General features: G+C 36.8%; 1 protein-coding gene across 1 annotated transcript in view; it reads right to left on the reverse strand.

Moving 5' to 3' along the window:
* CDC73 (cell division cycle 73) overlaps window positions 1–25,214 on the reverse strand; it is a 107,440-nt gene that overhangs the window by 48,567 nt on the left and 33,659 nt on the right. The window contains exon 10 of the mRNA XM_075760171.1: window positions 22,309–22,373. Within this exon, the coding sequence (XP_075616286.1) occupies window positions 22,309–22,373 (65 nt within the window). The remainder of the gene's footprint in view (window positions 1–22,308; window positions 22,374–25,214) is intronic.

The following is a 25,214-nucleotide window of genomic DNA, read 5'->3' on the forward strand; positions in this document are numbered from 1 at the left end:
CATACTGTTTTCATACAAAAGCCTAGTTTTCATACTATGCACAATACAGAAAACACAGCAGGTTTTTTAATTTGTGATGAAAACACAAGTCATCTTAGTGAGTACTCTCAGCAGCCCTAAGGCTGTCTGTATACAGGAACTCAGACACATGAGCAGAATCTATTGCACTGGACTAGCCCTCTTCAGAAATTCTAGGAACTCTTATTAAAGATGGGTATGCAAATTTGCTACTCATCATTTTTTGGGCGATCCTCCACTAAATTTTGTGATCTGCTGTATTTCAGGTATGATAATTATACATTTGTGTATTTCCAAAATACCTCAAGTCATAGAAATGACTGTTTCTGGGGAAAGTAAATGTGTGTAAAAACTCTCTGCAGAAGAAAGTTCTCCAACTAGATTGAAAGTGCATCCACTTAGTTTTGGTGGTGACTATTGGCATTCATGTAACAGAGATTCCAGCTGCATTTGAAAAAGTCTTTGTGAGTGTTCTTTCAACACCCATTTGTAGTTTTCTTCACACTCAATCTGCCTGCTTCCTTCCAGGTAATGCAGGCCACAGTTAATAAATACTCCAGCTGAAATCCACCTGGCTTAAGTTAACTACATGCAAGCTTTACACAACAGTTCAAGTTTTAGACAACAAGAGTGAGTGTTGAAAGCCAGCTACTACTCAAGGATATTCGGTTCTGGAAGATGTACAATCCCATAAGTGGCCTGTCCCAGAGCAAAACTGGCCAAGAACACAGTCCATCCTCTTGGAGAGGACTTCAACGCTGTTCCCTGCCTTCAGCACTTTCAAGCTGGACTGTCATATATTCAGATTTTACCAACTCTGGCTAGTGCAAAATGCTGTTACTGGCTTGTGGGTATAGTCCAAGAGATTAATAACTAAACCTTAAATAGTTTGGCACTTGAATCGTAAAGTTTGGCAGCCAAACAACCTCTCGGGTACTTCACTTTGGAGCTCATGCATGACGCCGATCTGCCCAAGCTTGGCAGAATTACAGTACAATGCCTACGAGGTCAGTACATCAAACTTCTTGCTAGTTAAGATACTAGTGACAAGTATAAGAAGCTAAATAAAAAGCCATTTTTAATGCCCTTTTAAGGGTCCAACATAATTTCTAAAAATTTGTATTAATGTTTGGGTATAAGTTGAAACTACTCTATAAATATATTTGAATCGTTATGAAGACAGCCAAAAGCTACTTATATTGTTTGTATCCAAGTACTGTTTTCTTGCACAGTTCATTACAAAGCTTTCAGAAATAGGAGGGACAGCTTGTATGATGAAATATGCAATTGTGGAATGAAAGATCTACATTCCATCCTCTGAATGTTTTTACTGTTTTCTAGCTTGTGTTTAAACTACTTGCTCACTTTACTAGAATATAAAAACAGTTCATGTTAAAAATAGTGCAATAATTATTTATATCATTAAAATCTTCAACAAATTCTCTCACTTCCTTTCCCCATAAAGCAAGACAAAAAAAAATTCATTAGCAATAAGATACAAGCTTGTATCTAAAAGTCTAACGTCTGCAATGCAGTAAAAAAAGGATTTAACTAGTTTAGTCATTGAGGTATAGAAGTTTGTATAATATTTGCTTTAAATGCGTTTACTTCTCTGTGTGTCTGTTTCAGGTTGAAAACAAATACAAAAAGTCAAGTGACTCAAAACTTATTATAGGAAAAAATGCAATGTCATCAGTACCATCACGATGGCAAAGAAAAAAAATCTTAGAAGAGTGAAGCATGGTAACAAAAATTAGAAATTGGAATTCCATAAATTTTCCCTATTTATTTAGCTTTCAGCTAAATAAAAGATTTACGCATTGATACTAGATGACCAAAATGAAGTCCCACAAAAAATTTGTTATTCGTCAACAGAACTGTTCCTTTCACATCTTTAATTAAATCATCGATGTGGGTTGTTTGCAGATCACACATCAATAGATTTGAGCATGGAAAATGCACAGCTACAGGTTTTGGTATAATGAAATTGATCCTATCCCAGCCATTGACAGATTTTTCATGGGTAAAGTTCGCAATCTGTTCTAGTCTCAAAAAAATTCCAGGTAAAGGTACTTCCAAGCCACAGTGGTTGGTTTGAGGAGAAATTCAGTGTCCATTAAGATCTTCACTTACACATTATAAATTATTTTTATGTCCTATAAATTTAAAATTATAGGATGGCAGTGATCTAGAAGAGATGAGACACTGGCTTTCAGGTTAACCTTACTAGAATAATAATTTAAAATTTGTTTTCCTTTGCAAGGCAGTAATATAAAATGTGTCAGTCCATACTTATAAAATATTTTCAGAATATATTATCATGTTAAGACATGCATTAACTGCCTCAAAATCCATGCTAAATCAGGCACTAGAGAGGAGGGAAGCATATAGAAGCCATTACTTTAGAGTGCCCCCCCCTTCCCCTCTAATTTTCATGATACGTTAACACAACCCACAATCATACTTCAATCTAAAATACCTACATAATCCCACAGTGCAAGAAAATCTTACCTCTTGAATGCTCATTGCAATGTGTGAAAACTTTCTAGGAGGAGATGAAAGGGAGAGGGAAGATGCTAATGTTGAAGCTACTACTGCTTACATTTGTGCTATTAGCAAGAACAGGCTTGTAACTGATTTGCAAAAGCATCAGTAGTTGTTTACACATTTTTTTGCAATTTTAAACCCCATTTCTCAATCTCTATTTTATGCTGTCAAATAACACAAAAAAATATTGGACAATTACTTAATTACTCTCTGATAACTGCACCTATCAAGTTTTGTGAGCATAATCTTCATTTCAGATTGTTCTCCTAAAACAGCAAGCAGTCTCGCCCTGACTGACCACAAAAATTTCAGTTTGCAGATCACACCTAATAGACTTGGCATTTGCTGGGGAGTACGGGGGGAAGGAGGGAAGCAGGGAAGCTGCACCGCCAGCTATGCAATGCTCCACTGTGAAAATGTAGGTCAGAAAGGAAAGAACACTGTGTTTGCTCCACGGCGAGAGTGAAGTCAAAGGCTTTCTGGGCAGGAGGCTGGGGGAGAACAACTTCTTATAGCAAGTTAGTTAAAAAAGCTCTTGAATGTCAGAACACAGAAGAGTGAAACTAAAAATGCAGTGTCTGACCACAGTTTAACCACACAGGTTAAAAAAATATAGGGCAGGCTCAGCAATAAGGGAAAGCATTAAAAGCGAGGCCAAATGAGAGGATCTGAATTTCCAGTGATAAGTGTTTGCATTTCTCCCCTTCCGGAGAAAATAAGAATCTACGTGGTAAATCCATTCTTCTAACAAAATGTTTAGTTTGTGATTGCACTGCAAGCTTTTTATTATGGCCTGACCCAAAGCAATTACAGACATGACACGACGGCATGCATAGCAGGTCAGTAACTCCACAGAGAGTATTTTATATATAGGACTGTCAGCGCACAGTCGAACCAAAAGCAAAGAAAACTAGATCACTTGTATCTCAGATTTACATTTCATTTTCAAAGAAAGAGTGAATTCCAGTCTTCATTTGTCCCTGGTTAACTCAAAAGAAATCTAGCCTGGTACAATATGGTATCTTCCTTTCACAGTTAAATGACTGCAAAGGAATTTAGCTGAACATGGGATATGGATGAAAACTACCACGTTGTCGTTCTGATATTACCATGGCAACAGTTACAAGAGCTCTCTTAAGCATTTAAATCTGACAGTTTTCATGATAACACTAACTGGATGATAGTAATGATGCATTTTGGTTCATGAGCCAACTGCTGTAGAACTCAAACCACAGGGTAAGAACCATTCCCTTTGCTTTTCTCAAGACTATACTTGTGGTCAAAATGTTCTGACCGAGACAGTAACCTTGAATTACTACTCTCAAAAAACCAAAGTCTCTCTAGCACAAGGAGTACTCATGGCTCAAAGCTTTATGTACTCTCAAAGGTTTCCATGTGAATGCTTAAGTTGTGCACAGTTGGTGTACAGGGTGGAGAAGTCAAGACTGCTAAAATCTTTGACGGGATTTTTCTCAAAGGGCTTTCATTCGCCTGGGAAGGATGAAGAGAAAAACATGCTTTCTAAAGAGTGAATTGAATTGCTGCTGCTGTCTTCCAGGTATCATTTGCCTGAGAGGAGGAGGAGACCAGTGTTTTTCAATAATCTTTATCAGTTTGTAACAAATATACCCTTGTTAAAATAAGAAAACACTGCAAGCTGCTTTACCTCACTGGAGGTCAAAGTGTACTGAAGAATAGCCAAGTATGCCTCTGAGAACAAGTGCATCCATTTCCTTTTAGCCTATTTAACTTTATCTAATATTAATTGACATTTCAACTGTTTAATATGAGTATTTGGTGAACTACTCACTGATCTCCCAGATGCTCAGTGTGGGCATAATGGAGAAGTCTCTTTCTCTTTACCTCATTAGAAAAGTGTGTGAAACGCATTTCTCATGCTAACATTTTAAGGATACCAGCTTTGATATTCTCTTGCAATTAATTCAATTGAAAAAGATGAAGAAACTGAGAACAATGTGAAATCCTTAAAGGTTTAAATTTTCCCAAGATAACAAAAATCAGACTAGAGGAAATAGTCATGCTTGCAAGTATGCAAGAGATTAATCTTTCCAACATAAAAAAGTCCTCAAGAAGTTAAACATTCCTAGTTCTTTCCCCCTTAAGACTCTTTACAGTTTTGTTACTAAATTAAAAATTAAATACATCCATGCCATCACAAAAACACTACATCCCTCCACTCTTGAAAAACTACAATCCCATCTTTTCTTGTGGAAAGGCCAAGTGTTCCCACATCTCAGTAAACTCAAAGTTTAAAACAAGAAAAACCAACTGCCACAAGAAATCCTTTGTTAATAAAATACCAAACAAGTCACTAAGGAAAACAAAAACCTTGCTCATTGCCTTTACTAAATATTTAACATATCCTGCATTTAAACAAGCTGAGGTCTAAGAAATATTTTGAGAATAAGAGAGAGATTCTAAGTTTCATTCAGGATGTCTGTGTCACTGTCATCACTTCCAAAAGAAGCGTGAATTTAGTATTAAAAAACCCCCACAACTATGTCATAATTTAAACCTGTTGTGCCATAACATATAGGTTGATGCAAGATGATAAAACAAAAATGAAACACTGGAAAACACCATCTGTGACTCAGTCAAAAATTTAGTACTGCCACTTAATGCAAATGCCAGTCTTTTTATAGGCATTCCTCCAAAGTCCACCTAGGCATCGATTTTTGCAGACATAAAAATTCAACTCAATTATCCAGCCTTCTGAATCAAGAGAATAACCAATTTCCCATTGTATCGTCCTTGAATAATTTAAAGTATTGTATTTTATGGATTGTTTTTTAATGTAGAAAAGGGTAACATTTTGATGTCCCAGTAATTTAAAGAAACATGATTATAATTCAGAGGTACTCTTAACATTACTTAAGACTCTAAAATAAAAGCAAATATCATATACATACCTGAGGGGACAACTATCACATCTGTTCCTCTAAAAGCAAATTACAAAGCTTATGCTGTAAGCACACTGAAGCATGCCAAAGGGAAAAAAAAACACCCCACCAAAAACCAAAACACAAAACCAAACTCCAATAACCCACAGAAACCACATTGTTTCTATATAAATGTAAGTATTTTCAACAACGCCCCTATTAATGTCACAAAAAAATTCTGTGTTTCAAATCTGAAATGATTTTTAAAAGTTGATGCAGCAGATAAACCATCTGAAATTCGGTGAGATGATAGAAGTTACCTATTTTAGGAGGAAACCACATTATTTTAAAAGGAAGTTTTTTTCCTGAATTCTCAAAATAGCGAAAAGGAAAAAAAAAAAGGAAGACTGACAGATAATTACAATTCTTTTACTTTACAAAAATTTATTCAGATTTAAAAGCCATAGTAACTACTTCATACCATCCAGCTGTGAAGTATCCCTTTTAAAAGAAGTAGGCAAGTTTGCTTGCTACATCCAGCAAAGGTATGACTTTCTAATCAAAATTCAGTTGAGAAATGGATGCTGCAAATAACTTCAGATATCCAACTTTCATTGAAGTTAATAAAGAAATTACAGCCTTCTGCCAATAATTTGGGGGCCTTAAGCCCAAGTAAAATATAACACTGCCATATTCACTAACAGATGCACTGTCTCAGTCCCCCAACCATTTTAATTTTTTTTTTTCCTTTCCACCATCTCCTCATTTTCTACTAGAAGTTAAACAGTTCAAATGATTTATTGTCCAAATTTCATGCTAGCAGAGCGGAATGGAAAAGCTAAAGTACACAATTACATTTCTTCCCTACCCCTCCTCCTATTCATCAAAAAACCTTACACACATGAACACACACTTTCTCTAACATCTGCACATATTCCATAAATCGAGTCTTTTTGAGAAACACTAATTTTGTTGCATGTAAGACTCCTTATGAGAACCAGTCAAATATTAATACTTTACCTCTTCCAGTTCTGTAAGAGAAAAACATCTTTGAATCTTGCATTAAAAACTTCTCATTGTAAGAAATTTTATGTGGAATAAAGGAGTTTTTTTCTCCCTATTTCTTATCACAACATTCTCTTAGACTTGGGAGTATTAGCACCTGAGTTACTAATATAATACTTGGATTCAGAATACCTTGATTTACTCATAGAACAGATGAATCCTAGAAAGTTCATGACAAAACTGATCACCATAAGCATTAAGTGCCTTTTCATTTTTTCTGACCACACACCTACAAGTGAACTGCAGAAAGCAGTACAGGCTATCATCTTCTGGCTAGGATATAGTAAAGTACTTTTGCATTAGTTTAAAGTGCTGAAAAGAAAATATTCACTGGTACAGTCATTTCAGCATATACAACTATGATCCAGTGTAAAGATAAATTGCAAAGTTGGACAGTGCTTATGCTCTGAAAGGATGGACTGATTCAACCATGCCAGAAGGCTGAGTAGCTGGCCTTCACACTGTTTATCATATCCAGGTATATAGTGCAAGGTGCTGGATAATTTCAATTTTTTTTCTGTGACACTTAAGGACTCTTGGGCAAAAATAGCTTTACATATTTGCTGAACATATTTTACACTGGCTTTGCCAGTTACTTGAAGTGAAAAACGATCACAATGAGATGCGTTGCCATAGGAAAAAAAAAAAAAAAAAGACTGCCTCCCACCATGGCCAACTATAAAAAAAAATAAATTGATATTTCATTGGTTTCAGTGACCAATACAGACACAAGAATCCATGTTCATAGTTTGTCCCTAGCATTTGGGAAGTCAACAAAAGTGGAATTAATTTTGTAATGGTCAATAAAGCTTTTTTTTCTTGCTGTCCTACTTCCCTTTGACAACTCCACCTCTTTACAGCTAAACTTCTTCTCAAGTTATCAAAAAGATATGTGGTAGCCCACCAGAAGTGAACCTCAGCAAGATGTATTTTTCCCAAACAAACCCCGTAACAGTCTCCCTCCCCACCCAAACACCTCAAGAACATGCTAATGATGAATCATTCTTGCTCAGAAATTTCTAACTGGTCTTGTTTTAAAGAAGTGGACATTAACTCCCTAAATGTTGCTTTTTTAAGACCTTATTCAGAAGATGACACAAACCTGTCTGGTTCTGATAAATACCAAACTACAGTTTCAGAATTTTCTATACAACATTTTCAAAGCTTACTAATAAGCTTCAGTCCTTTAGATGTCATTAGAGAATTGGTCATATATCGCAGATCAACTCTTTGCTTAACAGTGGCATCAGATATTAGACCAAATCAAATTGACTTGTTTCAGTGGTTTGCCAATGTACCAATACAAATTTAAAAAAATTCAATAGGTACGAATAAATCTTGACTAGGACCTGTAAATACCAATACTCCCTCGCTAAACAGTTGATAAAATTTATCCACCAGTTCACAGAAATGTTACCTGAATTTCCCCATTTACTGAAAAATGTAAGGATAGAACACAGAAATTCACCTATACAGATTCAACTATAGCAATGTTTTAATCTGAAACCATACCATCCTCCATATATATGCAGTATGGAAGTAGAAATTATCAAAAAATTTACTGTGCTGCTGCTAACTACATTAAATGAAAAATATCAAAACAACTCAGTAGAAATACTTTGTAATTACTGTCCACTATTCTAAACTTTTAAAACTGAGACACTTTGGTAAGTGTCACATATTACATCTCCTTCTATTAAACAGAGAAAAAAAATGCAAAACCACACTCCTGGGGAAATATGTATGCAGGGCAAGCACCGAAGAAATTGTAAGAGGAAAATATACCGCCCTAAGCAGCTTATGTAAGTAAACGAGAGGATGAATTTTAAGTGGTAGGCTACAATTGATCAGTTTAAGTACTGGAAATGAGTGTTTTTCCTTGTGTAATGACAATTGAAGTAAACTGTGACAGGAGTGACTATGCTCTAAAATAAACAGTCACTCTACTAAACATTCACAGCAATTTAATTTCCTATTCCCTTTTCACCTCAAAGACCCCCAAACACACTATGTAAAACTGAAAGCAAAACCAACTCCCCTTGGGTTTGCCAACCAAAATAAAACCAGAAGTTAGAAAGACCTCTGTAACTTTTTTTTTTAATATGCACAGAACAACTGCATTATGAAAATTTTCAAAAGGTATTGAATTTACAAATCCAGAAGATCTTGCACTGCGCAGTCTTTACAGGCCAGTTAATAAATACCACCATAGTTCTGTATAATCTAGCCATTAGTAATGGGACTGAAGAGCAACAGTTTCATTTTATTTGTGGCTCTGATTCAGATCAAATCTGCAATCCTATGTGAGCTAGTAGTAAGATGCCCACAGCACTAAGAAATGGGACCTCAGCAACAAGAGAAGCAGGAAACACATACGACAGTCCAGGGAAGCTGCTCCCAAACTTAATGACCTTAACCAACGATCTAAAGGTTTATAAAGATTCAAGTAAAGGTGAGAAGTCAAAGCATATTAATTTAAATGCATTAAATTCCCATATGAATTTTCTAATGCAGGAGTAAATTGGCCTTCATTCACTGTAAACTAAGGAAGTTAAACTACAGCTAACTAAAGTAATTTTATTCCTAAAGACATCACCAGCCAATGGCAATTTAATGCATTATAACTTATGAATGTTGATGTTACACACTTTGGTAATTTGCTTTAATTTGCTTGAGTGCCTTGATCTAGATATAGCCTTAAGGAATACTTGTATATTGCCATATTAGATTGCATCATCCTTTGTATTAAGGAGAAAAGGTTATTTCTGAAGCCAGAACTATGAAGCACTTGCTTTAACAGGAAAACGGAGATGACTGTTAAAGACTCTTAACTTCCTAATGACTCCTAGCCACGCTCAGGTGGCAACAGCTTCCCCCTAGAAGACCTGAGGTGTTCAATTACAAATGAAAAATAACTTAAGATTTTAAGCCTTTAAAACAAATCTTGCACTGGGGAGCTCAGCAGCTACAAGAGAAGGCTGGGAGGAAGTCCCAGAAGAAACTCAAGTCCCTGAAGCACACCAACTGACTGAGACTCAAAGGTCACCAGGAAGAAAAAAGGTCACATTTCAGAACAAGGGAGGGTTTTTCCCTACAAAGCCACACACAGCTACTGTTTTTTGATTAACATTTGCGTGAGTGCAAAGGCATTTCCAGAAGTCTCCTTATTTGTCACAAAATCCCTAAACTATATGGGAATCCAGGAAGATCCAATGCTGAAAAAGGCAGGTAATTTGTGAACTTAAACTACTGAATAGCTCCCAGGTCAGCAGCAGGCTGGTGGCTACGACAGGCTACAGTGGTTAAGAATCAGTTTATATCAGAGAGAGAACGCCTGTGAATACTGCTAGAAAGCACACAGGGTCCACCACAAGTCTCTCCAACAGCAGCTTGGTAATAAGGCGTAAGCATGACTTCAGCCTGGGCTTTATCAACAGAAAAGAAAAATATTGGAATATTCAAATATAATCTAAAGAACTGAAAACTAACTGAACCCAGATTTAGATAAGCATATAGCTTTCTAAGTAGAGAAGTTCTAAGTTTTAAATATTTTACAGTGAAAAACAATTAAAAAGCAAATACAATTCACAGTAATACCTAAATTTACACCGAAGTATAACAAATTCACTACAGATCAGTGTTAGAGTGAACGATGAATAAATGAAACCAGAATACGTCTTCCTCCACCAAGATAAAGGCACAAAGCACAAGAAATTTAAAAATGACTGAGAGCACACCTTCCCCACCAAAAAAAGAACGCAAAACACCCAAACCCAAAACTTAGTACAGAAAGGCATAAATGCCTTTCTGCAATTTAACTAGATGCAAAACATTTTTCCCTCCACCATCTTCAGACTTGCCAAAGAACCTTATTCTACTTCCTTCACCTCTGAGAAAAGAAAACATCTGCCCACACCATCAGCTTTTAATCTTCTTACGGACAGAATTAATTTAGCTTCCTTCTGGGGAATGCGGTAGGAGAGGAAACTGGCCAAGCCTACTTGAGCCAAAGTGAGTCTTTTGTTTTTTTAAAAAAAAAAAAATGGGGAGAGGAAAAGGGAAAAAAAATCATACCATTTCTCAAAGCTGTAAGCATTCTTTAATTATGCCACATTTCTGAAGTATCAATATATCTCTATGCATTTTAATATAGTTTAAATATGGCTTCACTAGAGAAACATCACTTTACTGAACATAAGGCAGAAACTCCTTGAAGTTTGCCAAATATTAAATGTCAGGTTTATCAATCATTTTCATTCCACTTATGAGAGGCATCAGAAAAAGTTATATTATTTCCTTAAAGGTATGATTCTTATTCATAACTGAGAACTTTCACAAATATTAGTATACTAGTAACTACTGTTTAAATTTAATAAATTCTTGATCTTAACCTGGAGGATATGTAGTAGTTATTACCTTTTATGTTCTTCCCCTCTCAGCTCCATATAAAGGAGTGATAAAATAATACTTGAAAATATGTTCTGTGTATTGTAAATTTCCATCTATAAAATGTTCCCTGCATATGGATTAGTGTTACGGTACTCATTGTTTAAAAGGATCTAATACCTACATTCCTATTTGAAAGGATTACAATTCACACTGTTTGATAAAACAGGCCAACTACAGGCAGCTTTCTAGAGAAGAAAATAAAAGGACATTAAGAGTCTTGCTGAGAACTGCCAGGGGAAGGAATATAAGAAACATAGTGAATATGTGGTTTTGTTGTACAGTACAATAATGTGCATACGAAAGTTACCCTTATTAAATATTCAGTAATAAAAGGTGAGCAAACTGCCTGATCAGGCTATTCTTTCATTACTCTGAATGGCAACTGTAACAAACGAGTAAATACAATTTTCAAAAGATTTCAGGTATGAACAAAGAAGTTGATTTACATGTTCAAATTTCACATATGAAATTGGAGCCAACTGTAAAACTACTCTTTAAAACCAGATGTAACATTACACCAGGCAGTTCCAAGTCCCTTTAGATTTTAATTGCTAAGATAGCATTATGATCCATTTAGTATTCTACTATGTATTTTACTACTTTAATCTGCATTTCACCTGCTGTTCATGTCCAGCTATGCTTGGAAGCTTTTTCATGACATTATTTTCCAGACCTAATTATACATGTGAAACCTACTATAAAATTGGTGGTTTATCACAGCATACGATGTCACCCTAAAACAGAACGGATTTTATAGACCAATATGAGGTAGCCATATATTTGTGTGTATTATAATATATTGTATATATTTTTAGCTACACAATATTTGGCTTAAGGCCTTATAAAGCCCTCCCTATCCAGAAGTCTTTTGTTTTAACCACAATAAAACACAATTAATCAGGCAAGTTATCTTTTTATAATGACAACTAGATTCCATTTTAATTTCAGTAACATTGCAATCTGCCTGCCTGATTTACATCAACTGCTCCAAAGATAACTAGTAAGTAGGACTGATGAACACTGCTGCATGACACACCCTCGAGTCTCCTCGTTCCAAAGGAAAAGGAGAGGGTTTTCCCCATCAGGAAACAGATTTGTTAGCAGCCTACTTTAGTAACGTTCCCTGCCTTCTTCCACAGTATGTTTTGAACCTACTTTCCAATTTCGATAAAACCTGCAGAAAAGTTATTGCCTTTGTCAATTCTTATGAAAATTGCTGGCCAGGGAAATGAAACCCTCAAATTACTGTTCCCAAGGAGGGAAAGGCAGGCAGTGGGTTTTCTCTGTCTCCTCAAAATGGTAGCACCGAGCTACCCGAAAGCAAACATCTCTAACTCATCAACTGCACTTCCCTTCCAGGTCAAGGGAGGGTATGAGGAGATACCCACTTTACTTAGGTGGGGGTTATTATAGAGAAAAAAGACATTCCTTTTATTCCCTATGAAGAAACATAGAATTTTTAAAAAATATTCTAAATTAAAAGTACTATGAATTTACAGCAACTAGACTGACAGTTAACTACAAGCAATCTTATCACATCACTACATCGCTTTGCTTAGTCACACAGAATTTTGCTTCACACTTTAACTCAATTTTAAAAGCGTATCTGTCACTTATGCACAGAACCCACTCATGCACCTTTATGGAGGGAAAGCGGTGCCCACTTTTAATCTCAAAGAGCCAAAAAGGCGAGATATTTTAATTCCAATAGTTAAGTCTCCTAAAGGAGCAAACCAACTGAATAGTTCAACGTCCTAAAACTTAGCCTGCCAAATGCAATGGTAGTGTGAGGTGAAATAAAAACATGCTTTGTGAATATTCATGTTGTATGAAGTCTAACCAGAAATTTTATACTCTAGCTAAACAAAATATGTATTTGTAAAAAACCAGTTGTCCTCAAAGTTATTTATCAGTTTCCTTCAATTTACCAACTGCTTTAGATAAATCTGAAATGTAAGTACATTGGACAAACCTTCATTATTTGAAATAGTAAGTACTGAAGATTAGTATGTTCATATAGCAGCTAACAAAAATCTCAGAATGGCTTTTACACTTCCAAAGAAAATCAGAATGTTTTACCTCAAAGAAATTAACATTCACACTATGCATTTATCAGCTCACAAAGATTAGAAAGCAGATGGGGTTTCTTCCCCAATCAGTATCTTCAGTGTTAAGTCTCAAGTCCTGTATACAAGAGGTTCCCATGACTTTGAAAACCCCCAAACCAAAAACCTCCAGAAAATCCCACAATCCTTTTGGGACTAAAGAGGGGCAAAATAGAAAGTAGTGAATGAAAAGTAAAACAGACAATACATCTTTGAACACTTACCTACATGCACTTTCATACATACGCAGGTCTCCCCTTAACTCACTCAGCTTAGCTGAGCAGCATCCTTAAGAGAGTTTTAGATGAACAGAGACTAAAGAACCACCTTTCCAGCAGCAACGATGCAAGCCATTTCCGCAATAGCATATTGTTAGTGAAAACATAAATACAGCTCCAGATGGCAGCTCTGCAGATCACAATCACAGGTACATTCTGGAAGGTATGATCGGTATTGCCTAAACACTAGTTGAGTGAGCCATAACTAATGCAGAGTGCATTATATAGTCTTTACAGTCATTTACCTAATGAGAAACCCTACGCTGAAACAGACTGTATCTAGGATCACCAGAGACAAACCTAAGTAAACCAGAATTCTGCCTATAGATTCTTTTCCTAGCAAAGATAAATAAATCACATTTAAACATCCTGAAAGCGAGGATGCCGATTCATCAGCAATAGCACGTGGCTGCATAAAAGACATAAGCAGATTAACACCTGGATTTAGATGGAACAATAAAAATCACATAAAGTTACAGACCAAAATATGGCCAACCTTAATCAATTACCTTCTTAAATGGTGCAAGAAGGAACTGCCTCAAAGGCTTAAAAACATCACCTATTTTGCTATTTTAACTGGACTTTCTCATTAGTGATGTCACACTATGTTGAAAGAACGCTGAATGACAATACTTATAATCTCCCCCCCAAAAGACTGAGAACCAGGGTTCTTACATTAGCATGCCGTTAACATGTGAAAGATCTATCTCAATTCTGAGCTCTGCAGGTTTGATGTGCTTAGAGCTGAGCAAAAACACCCAACTACCTTTGTCTTACATAGTATTCTGATGCATGAACTAAAGAACCCCTGCCTATAACACTCTTGTAATAACTGTACATCCGTGACAAAAGCCTCCCACACTGAGATACCCGCTGGTTGGATTCAAACACCATCAGCCACATAATGAAGAGTTCAATATAAGGAAAAAAAACCCCAAACAAACCCACAACTGCAAGAAGAAAAGGAGGTGGATCTTTAAAAGAGTAACTCCAGAACAAAGTCCACAAATTGAAACAGGCAGTGAGAGTTTTCAAAGAGGGCCTTGGCAATAAGGACAAAGTACATAACTTAGAAAAATAAAAAAGTTCACAAAGAAGAAGGTGCTCTGGCTTAACTAAATAGTAGTAAATAGTATAAGTGAGATGTACATGAGACTGGACTTTGAGGCATGTTCCTATGGAGGCTGCTATTTGACTTTCCAAGCTCAGAACAAGGTATGACTCTGATGCTAAGCTACAGATAAGCAAGCACTCCAAGCAGAAAACTTGTTTGCAGAAATAATGAATTGTATCTTACTCCATTAAGAGCAAATAACCAAGTAGTAAAGTGTCACATGGCCTAATGACAATAGTATAATCTTAACAACTGAAGAGAGAAGGAAATCTTGACTCGATCGTCTCTTATAAGTTACATCAATAACTCAGCTGATCATTAACTACTTCAATTGTAACTTTGATTTAGTTACTGTATCATGAATTGCAAAACGTGTTAGAAACCTTCAAAACTTTGTTAAAACTCTCAAAGACAACAGTATGGCTACCCATGTGATTATTTTGCAAATGTGGATAAACTTGCAGGGAGAAGTGATGTTAAAGTGAAATACCTTCTGGTCCCACATCTGTCACATGCTCGTTTCTCCAGGGTCCATAAGCGCTTTATACCACCTTCAATAGCTGTGAATCAAGTACAACACTGTGGAACTGCTAAGTTGTTCTTTCCCCATTAGAAGAAATTTGATGACGAACTGGCAGTTGAAGATGCAGTTATTACACATTCAGTAGATGTTTGGAGACAATTTGTAGAGGGAAATATGTTAACAACATTGTTTAACATATAAGCTGTGTGAAGCACATGATGTTTAATGGTACAGAACAATCAGGACAAAGTTTAAAAAGCTGTAGCTCAAGTTTAGCTGGTATCATTGAGCAAGACCCTATAAAACGTTTATTAATAGATATTACACATAAATCTAAAGAGCTGAGAAACAAAAATTAATCTAAGCACCTATATAGGATTCAAGCATAAAGTGGACATCCAATTCAAAGGACATAAATGAAGTTTCCTAGACATTTTTATTTGGGGTCACATCTTCAAATGAGAGTGACTCCTGAAGCATTCGGAGTCCTAGTGCACAGAACGCATGGCAGATGAACTTCGAGGGACATCCCCAGGGCTAGCAAATAAACTCATACCTTTCAGCTTTAGGTCAAGACAGGTCCAGCATGTCATCTTTAAATTCATACCAAGAATTTTTACAGCTCTCAAACTTTTGTAAGTAAAGCTCCCTGGATGTCTAAAGCTCCACTTCAATGTATACTCATACTTTGGATTCTCATACTTGGCACTCCACCATTTAAATCAGTCAAGGGCCTGACAGGCATGCTACAAGCACACTTAGCACACTGAAACAATTGAGTTTTACACAGAACAGTGACTTCAGACGTTCATTCAGTAACAAAGCTAGATGGCTCCAGGTCTTGCTCCCTCTTTTGTTCAGTAGGGCAGTAAGCAACACAGCAATGCTTAACTTCCAGATGTGGGACTGGTTATACAACATCCACTTTTCTTGAATTTGCAGCTCAGTCTCAAAATAAAATAAAACCTATTATGAGGAACAAACCAGGCAGTTCTATTGTATAATGCAGTACAATGGCAAGATATCTTGGCACAGATGTACATGCTTTACAATTGCTGAGAAAACGAGAGCAGCATTGTTCAACCTAACACACTTTCTTGAAAGCAGCATTTGTATGCTATTTTCCTTGGTCTCTATCAGCTTGACTATTTATACGAAAACTCTCTAAAGGCAGAGCAATTCATTTAATGTTTGAAACATGACTGAGGCAATGAAGTGCTAACCACTGAAATTGCTGTGTGGACCTTTTAAATATAAAATACAGTAATAGTTCCTAGGAAACTTGGTTGCGTTTCATCCACTCTCATTAGAGCGATACAGACAAACAAGGCCACCTAATCTGTTGCCCGAGAGCAGTGGAAGGTTGCTGGCAGACTATCCTGGGGAAACATCCATTTCTCCAGCTCAAGGAGTTTGGGCCTTAGTGGTCATATCCTGGCCCTTAGCCCTTGTGGACCAAGAACCTCACGGTTATGTCTGAATTAGTTACAGATAAATACACTTAACATGAAAAAAATTTACGAATATAATGAAAACAAAAGTCTCCACCTCCAGCACCATCTATGGAATGCTCTTCTAATTATTACAAACACCCTCTTGATGGTTAAAAACTGAACAGTATGCACACAGAGTTCACAGAATGCTGGCTTGGCCCGCGGAGCGGGGGCACAGGCAGGCTGGTGTTACACTCGCGTTGAGAATAATGACCAGCTTATGCACAGTCTGCTTGAAAATTACGCTCTGCTTCAGAGCCCGTTTCAAATGCTTTCAAAGAGTCTGTTGTTTTGTTGACTCTTTCCTCAATACCACTGCTTTCAAATATTTTAATGAGATTAGGACATGACACAGAAAATTAGTGACATGTGGATAAGTAGTTATCTCTCTCCTATCTAATATTTAAGATGTATTAAATTTTTATTTCTTTTTTTAAAGGTAAGCACTATTTATCTGTATATTGAGAATCAACATCCAATTCCACCATATGCTTCTGAAAAGTCATTTCAAGTTTTGGCACTGAATCACAATCGTAATTCCTCACAATAAATTAAAAGAAGATCTCATGGATTTACTGACTTACACAGAAGCATATCAATTACCTTAAGTCTTTTATATAAAATATGTACGTACAGCATGTTGATTGCTTCTGCCCCAACACGCTTCCTCTCTGATGGCCCCGTCTTGAAGGTGCCAGAAACTTAGCATTTCCCTTCATTCTACTACACACTAATCCTTTGAAAAATATACCAGAGGTTAAAGGTCACTGAGATTATACCATACTCAAAAGATTTTGGGGGCAATAACAGTAACATCATGTGATTAGTTAATGCTCACAATCTGAGACTAACCACAAACCAATGACAAGTGCTGCTTGACCTTGGAGGTGCTGAACCAGCCTTCCAATTCTTCTGAAATTAAGCCTGTTTGTAGTGTGGCTTAATAGGGACTCTCTTTTATTAGCTGTTTTCTGTCAGGACTATACAATGTATTTGTTTCGACTGGAACATAATGTATTTTCTTTAATTACTAATAGTCTCATATGTTTACTCAATTTTACAACTGAGAGATTGTTGTAAAGCCTGGCAGTTTACACTGGAAAGATGGATGCTACTTTTGTTAATGTCTAGGAAAAGCATTATCACTGAATTCAGAAGCACCGAAAACTTACATAGAATTTCTTACTAGAGATAAAACTTACATGTTTGAATACACTACAGAAATTTGCATTGGAGTTTGCTACAAGCAAAGTGCCTCAACTGAAACCCTCACTAACTACACGCTGATTCTCCAAGCTAGCCCCAAACTATCTGATAAGTAGATCAATACCTAAAAGAGCTGTTGCAGCCACCTGCTTACCAAACTGTAAAAGAAAGAAATACCAGTAGTTCTAGCTGCTTATGAGCGGGATGATCAACAACAGATTCCATTGCTAGCAGCAAAAACAAGAGACAAAGGAAGCTTCTGGGCTTCAGCAGCTACAAATACTAAATGAAACCAGAAGTTAAAAACAGGAGAGCTTTCTAGCAATTAGGAAGGGCAACGAAGTAATTTCTACAAGGGCCTCCTGCAGTACTACACAGATCTTATTTGCTTGCATCCGAGTTTATAACCGCACTGACCCACAGCTCATGACTGGCCAGGACTCTCAGTACTCCACAGACTTCCAATCTATTCCTTTCTTTCATATTAAAGTTGTGAAAACTTAAGAAAAACACAAAGATGAGTAAAATCAGCATCACCATGACTGTCATGGAGAAACAGATGTTATTTGCATGTGCGCACAGTCAATACAAAGCATGCCCTCAGCTTGGAAGAGGATACACTTTCGCACCAATCTATAAAAGCCAGGTTTATCAGACACTGGCAGAACAAATAACTTCTCCTGTACCCTGATGTAAATGCAGATAGCTAGTTTGTTCTGATCTTGACAGCTCAAGCTATCGTAACAGCTAAAGAATTCGCATGTTCTAGTTACAGAAGCCATTAGTCCAAAATTCAATTTATATACAAAATAAAGGTCAGACCCACTTTCTAGGCTTCCACTAGATGACACTGGCTTAGCCTCCTAAGTTACCTTTGCTCTTTAGAACAGCAGAAGGCTAATGCCCTGAACAAGTCAAATTTACAGCAAAATGAACACATTGAGAATACCGGTTTAAAATTCTCTCTCAGCATTCCCTCGCACACAAAAATACTAACATAGCTCTTATTTGATCCATTTCAAACAGTAAACTTTCCTACTTCAAACCCAGAAGTTGCCCTGCTATACAGGGATACTATGAAGGTAGGCCTGGAGGTCTCCGAAAGTCATGCTGCACAATTTGCAATGTGAACCACAGGGAGACTAGATAGCAAGAGCTATCACCACTAGCTTACTTGTTTCCAAATCATCATCAATCCAAGCAAATAGAAGGTGCCACAGGTATTAAAAGAGGCTTTCCGAGGAAGATGTCTTGTTATAAACAATTCCAGGTCCAGAATAATGAAATCATGCCTTCACAATAAAAATTCATTAAATAAGTCAGCTCTTCCTAAGAGAAAGTAAGTGTGCCAATTAAGCAAAAACCCTGTTAGAGGGAAGAAGTGCCAGCAGCACAAGTTATTTTAGCTGACATTACTTCAGAAAAAGCCCACCATTCACCATCTGTTCTGGCACAAATTTTGAATGCTAAGAAAGTTTCCAACATCACTGATGAAAAGAAAGCAGTCAAGATGCAGAAGTTTTTGTTTTGCTGTTAAAAAGAACGAGCATCTAGGATAACTCGCATTTCAGCAAGAACAAACACAAACCAGAAGTTTTGCACATTTCATAAAAATCATTACAGAGAATTACAATAAGACAGAGTGCAAGTGGAAGCCATGTAGGGAATATAACAAACAAATAAAAGCTTCTTACAAATTTTACATGATAAGTGGGTGGGCAACTGCAGACAGCGGGTCATAGTGTACACTCTAGGTAATAAGCATATGTCTATAAAGTTTTTTTCCAATTGCTGACAAGATCAAAACTTTTGGAAGCTACTGCCTCTGTCAACCTTTTAAAGAGAAGACTAAGCATGAAAACAAACTGTTTTATTCAAACAAAGAAAATAAAGGACAATGTGTGTCAAGGAAGCCAAAGGAATCAATGTAACACAGAGAGAACAGAAGTCAGGGTAGATGGCATTGCCAATAATGTTAACACACTCAAATGAACCACCACACTGGGACAAACAATCTCTTCCAACATGCAACTCATAACCAAAGTGGAAATTAGACCAAAATAAGATGATGCGAAAAACTGATAAAGAACAAAGATAAAGTAATATACGTAATTCATCCATCTTAAGGCTGTATTTATAATTTCAGAAGCAGTAAGAAATTCTTAATGGCTTTTCACAAAGCATTGGTGAGATCTCACTTAGAAGACTACATGAAATTATACTCCTCCATGCTTGAAAAAAAGACTAATTCTAATTGGAATAGCTAGAGAGAGAAAACTCACATATGAATTGAAAGCTTATTTTACAAGACGACTTGTTTAGCCAAGCAAAACAAGAACTTAAGAGAATATGACTGCTCTCTCTAAATACATCAACCGAAAAAAACACCATAGAAGTAACAGAGGAGCTACCTAAGTCAAGGAGAAAAATGGCGCAGAAATGAACATTTCAAATTTCACCATTCATCCGGAAACCAGAGGTCTGAAGTTTGAAGAAAGTTTTGAAGTCTAACAAATAGCTCCCTAACACTTCAATCCCTTGAAATGTTTGATGAATTCACGAAAGGGATTATACCAATACTATGAGGATAGCAGATGACGTCACATAGGTAGAATACAATTCCATTACTATCCATATTTCTGTGATTTAGCCAATGAGTACAATGTACTTTTCCATTAAACCTCTAGGGGAAGAAATTACTTTCCCATTTCCTCCCTAGTTTTATCAAGCATAAAAAATAGGAACAACCCACAAAAAAGCCCTGAATAGAAACGTAACGTGAAATTTGCTAACCAGTAGGAGATTAAGCACTCTATACAAAACAACGATCTGAAGATTATGGGTTAGAACTATGTGGTCCATCACTGTGACAAAGTTTAGACAAAAACAGATGAACATTTCTGTGCCACATAATTAACAGATTTATTTCTCCCCCATCTGAAACACAAAGTCAGCATGTCACCGTAATTTATGAATGAGCTAAACATTTAGGGCACCTTTTTAATACTCTGGAAAATAAGGCTCCAAAAAATCCCTTACAAGTTCTTTCTTAGAAACATGCTAAATGACAGATGGAGTTTTAATATTTCTCATGACACCAGATGATGCTTTATGTGCAGTCATGCAATACCTCTTAAATAGTTATTTCAAAAAATTCTAGTTTATGTTGCAAAAAGATTTAATACTAATTTAATATCAGTTGTAATTTCTTTCTTAATGGAAGAAACCAGCAAGGACAGTTTAATAACTCTACCTCAAAACTCTAGGTAGTATGCCGAATATGTGAGCTAGGATTCCTTGAATGAAAAAACCTTAATAATTTTCTAATGAACTTTTAAAAAAATATCATTTTTAGAGATACTGCGCATCCCTTCACTTTTGCTGTTTTTATACTGACAAGCTTAAAACATTTCAACATTTCTATTTTACTACAACCTTGCTTCTCCCCTGCCTCTCTTTTTCCTCCCCACAGAGGAATTTAAATAGAACTTATCTACTACATCATTTCAAGACTCTGCCACTGGAAACAGATACATTATACCACAGAAACCTGGGCTTGGTATAACAATTTGATCCCTCAAAGTAGCCCTAAATTCACACAAAGTCCAAGAACAAATCTTCAGACATAATGAGTTATTTTCTTCCTTCACCCAATCAATTTCTGAATTATTCTAGAAACAACACTGTTTAGAACTAAGTGGATTCCTTCCTTAAAACACTCCCTTCCAATTTTTTAAAAATATTTTAAGTCCTGAGAAAGTTGGGAATGAAAGACTTAGGCAAGAACTTTGATCAAACAAGAAAAAGCTCTAAATGTTTTTAAAAAATTTACATTCAAGATACTATTTTATGGTCAAATTAGGAGTACATGGATTTAGGAGAGTGTTTAGTGCTGTCTATTCATCAGATTTATATAGGTATGCAGATGGCATAAACCTTAATGAGGGCTCTACATTAGTTTTGTAGCATCTGTCCTACTTACCAGCAGATCAAAACAGCATTTGTTTGAGAGCAGTCAACTCACTTCCACAAAAACAGACAAATATTGGCAAAAAAAGAAAATCTGTTTGAGGGTCTCTTTCTCATCCATATATGTAGCAATTCCCACTGACAGCATTGTAAAGTCATACAAAAGAAAGCTTCAACAGTAATGCAGAGGTCAAATTCTTCCACCACCAAACAAATTTATTGTTATTAAATGCAGAGCAGGAAAAAAAGCTCCAAAACCTAGTTTTATTACTTCAGTTTTGAGAGTATAGTTTTATCACTTATGATTATGAAAGATATCTTTCACAGACATACATAAGGCTAAAAAAAAACCTGAGTAGCTTAGTGTAGTCGAGCACAAATAGGCTGCATCTCCACAGGAGCAACCTGCCAACAAAGCCTTCCCAGCACACCTTTTTACTGCAGACAAATCCCTTGAGCAAAGATCTCTAAAACGTGCAGACAAAAATCAAAACATGTTTTATCTTTCCACAGAGAAGAACTTTCATTAATTCTGTTAGTCAGCCAAAGTGACCTTCCACAGCCTAGGCCAGGCTAACAAGATATATATAGGTACACTATCATTTCTATAAAACATATTTAAAAAAAGACTTTCAGCTTACCGTTACAGACTTCAGAGTCATTCCGTGATAGGTGCCCATAGTATCAATTTTAAAGCCTTCCGTTTCTGCAAAGGAAAATAGTCTCCTGTAAATCATTATGAACATAGGGGACATCATGTCTAAATGGACAACACTGGAAATATCTTTGAAATTATCTTTGCAAAGAACACACCTGGCTACGGGTAGTGTTTTAGGCTCTATTCAGAATACAAAACATGGCCAGTAATAAGGAAATCTGTGTTTTCTTTAGACAGAGGTCCATTTGGTATTTCTGCTTTCTGTAACCAGCGTAAGGTTTTCCTGGAATGATTCAAACCACTCCAGAGAAAGGATATAAATTTAAATCTTTGTGAGAATGTTACAATATGCATGCAGTCTCAGAAATTCTCTTCACCACAAAATGGAGAAGTACCTCATATTCCCAGAATGCATTATAATGCAACATATTCAACTTGTAGTATTAATGGAAAAACATACTTAATAAGAAACTGGTTTACACACTGAGTATAAAACTGTGGCCACTTAACACAATAAATTCACTTCTGGAATGCAGAAGTGCAACAAGGTCATTGTCATACGATACAGAGGACAGAATCTGCATAAATTCACACTACCAGACTAAAGGTGATAAAAAGGGTTGTTTTCAGGGGTTTTTTTTTAGGAGTTTTAAATCAGACTGCATTTATGCTGAGTAAATGCCAGAAGCCTGCAAGTGCTCAGTGACTAAGCCCACTGCCGCTAGCCTGCTTGCTTTTGAATACTCCTTCTCTGTCCTATTCTCAGCGCTCTAAGATCAAAGCCAGGTCCTGAATACTGCAACCAGGGCCTGCAAGAAAACCTTTTTCCTATTGTAAATTCCCTAGCCTCACGCATCTACTGTCAACTGATCCCATCAACCAACCAACCACCCAATTAATTCAATACTTAAAATGGTGTGATAATCACCAATCAAACCATGATAAGCAAGCATCTGTCTACACCTAAGCAACTTTTGGGCTATTTCAACTAGACTTAGGTAAAGGTAACTGATACTGTGCAGAAACAGCTATTGGGAGTTGAAAGATTTTTGCCATTTATTACACCACCTTCATACACTGCATCAGCACAAAAACGTATTAGACCAAAAACAATGCAGAATCAAAGTAATGCTTGTACCTGAGGCTACAAAAGTCCAAGAAAAATATTAGATTTTCAAGACTGTTAGAGCTTCTTATCATGAGTAAATTAACTTAAATTGAAACTCAGACAACCTTGAAAACAATGCAGATGCTCTGGGAAGCATCTATGGTTGCTGATTCTTTCTTCCTTAGACAAGGAAGATTATCAGACACTTGCAGGAAATGAGGCAGAAAAGTTTCCCAGATTTAATAACTCTCCAGTGCCTAGAAAAAGATACCCAAGAGTTGAAAACTGATCATACTCCTCTCACCACAGAGATAGGTAACTACTTTATGAACACTGTTTTTGGTTTTACCTTCCCCTTCTCGCCCCCTCCATTATGCTACCAGACGTACCACCAACTAAGTGGAGAGGCCTAGTGTTACCAACCATGTTTTGTTTTACACAAAGTCACCTCAGCTCCAGCCCTTCTTTACCTTGGCTTCTCAAGGCCACCCCTCCTCTTCTGATGGATTTAACATTTCTGAACTACACAGACTTGATTCCGAGAGAGCAAAATGCAGGTACAGACAGACATGAACGCATTCTTCACTACTAAAAAAAAAAAAAAAGCCTAGCTTCCCTTTATAAATTTGTATTGCCTTACCACCTTTCCTCCAACCTCAAGACGTAATTATGCATTGAGTCTTAGCTCAGGGCTCATACAGCTGAACTTGAGCTAAAGATATTGAAGTTGCGTCTGACCAACACTTCCACAGATAACTGGTTTTTCTGTGACTATATAGGTCACTGTTTCTGGCCAAGGAGCATATTAATATTTCAGGTGGCACCTGGAGCCTTGCAGAATACTTGGTAGAGCTCCCCTAAGTTGAAGAGATGTTTTTGCTGACCTGGAGTGACACAAATCAGAGGTGTATAATCTAGTTGTTTGTGAATTTCAGAAGGTCGCCAACAAAGGAACCTTCTCCCTTTCCAAACTGACCTATTAGAGTTTCCTCTTGCCTGTGACATGGAGAATTCCCAACTATTTCAACCAGCTGCTCTTCCCAAACACCAAAGAATACAGACCCCCCCTTAACAAGACCAGCAAAGCACCATCCCCCATTGTGCCTGGCCTGCCACGGTTTCTTTCCTCTCAGCACAAATCCTGGTTCCATAATTACATCTACACATTTGTTCCCCATTTCAGTTTTTTCTTTCCGCTGGACTCTTTTCCTGCTTTTTCCCTAATAAAACTTTGCATTCCTTCTCAATTAATTAAAAAACGCTAACCCAAGCCTCCACCAGCATTGCAAAGGGAATAAAGGCCCACAGAGCCAGCAGCACAGTGAGAAAGCAAATCAAAGGGGAGAGAGGCACCTGGCAGGGAACAAGCCTCTGCTCAACCACCAACTGTTTCATCTTTTGCAAAAATCTCCCCAAGTCCCTCCTGAAATCTGTCCTGGTTCATTTAATGAGCCACAAGAGCCAGTAACCAGAGCTCTAACTCTCACCAGCTTCCTGCTCCCAGCCTTGCGCTGAGCCTTCCTCCTAGCAGGAGGAGTAAACAACTAGGATCCTAAAGAGTTACCTGTTGCCTCAGGCATTAGAGTGGGCGCTCTTGCCCGCTGAAGGTTTCCAGCAGCTCCACAAGCCTTCCAATGCTATTTAACAGCTACTCAGTAAATAAAACATTTCTGATAATCTGTAAATAATGTCATAATACTACTTCTTATTGATGCAAATCTAAGAAATGCTAAATGGTCAAAGTAGAGCATAGTTCCCTACTTAGATTCCTGCAAATAGTT

Source organism: Balearica regulorum, chromosome 8, assembly GCF_011004875.1.
Source record: "Balearica regulorum gibbericeps isolate bBalReg1 chromosome 8, bBalReg1.pri, whole genome shotgun sequence".
NCBI lineage: Eukaryota > Metazoa > Chordata > Aves > Gruiformes > Gruidae > Balearica > Balearica regulorum.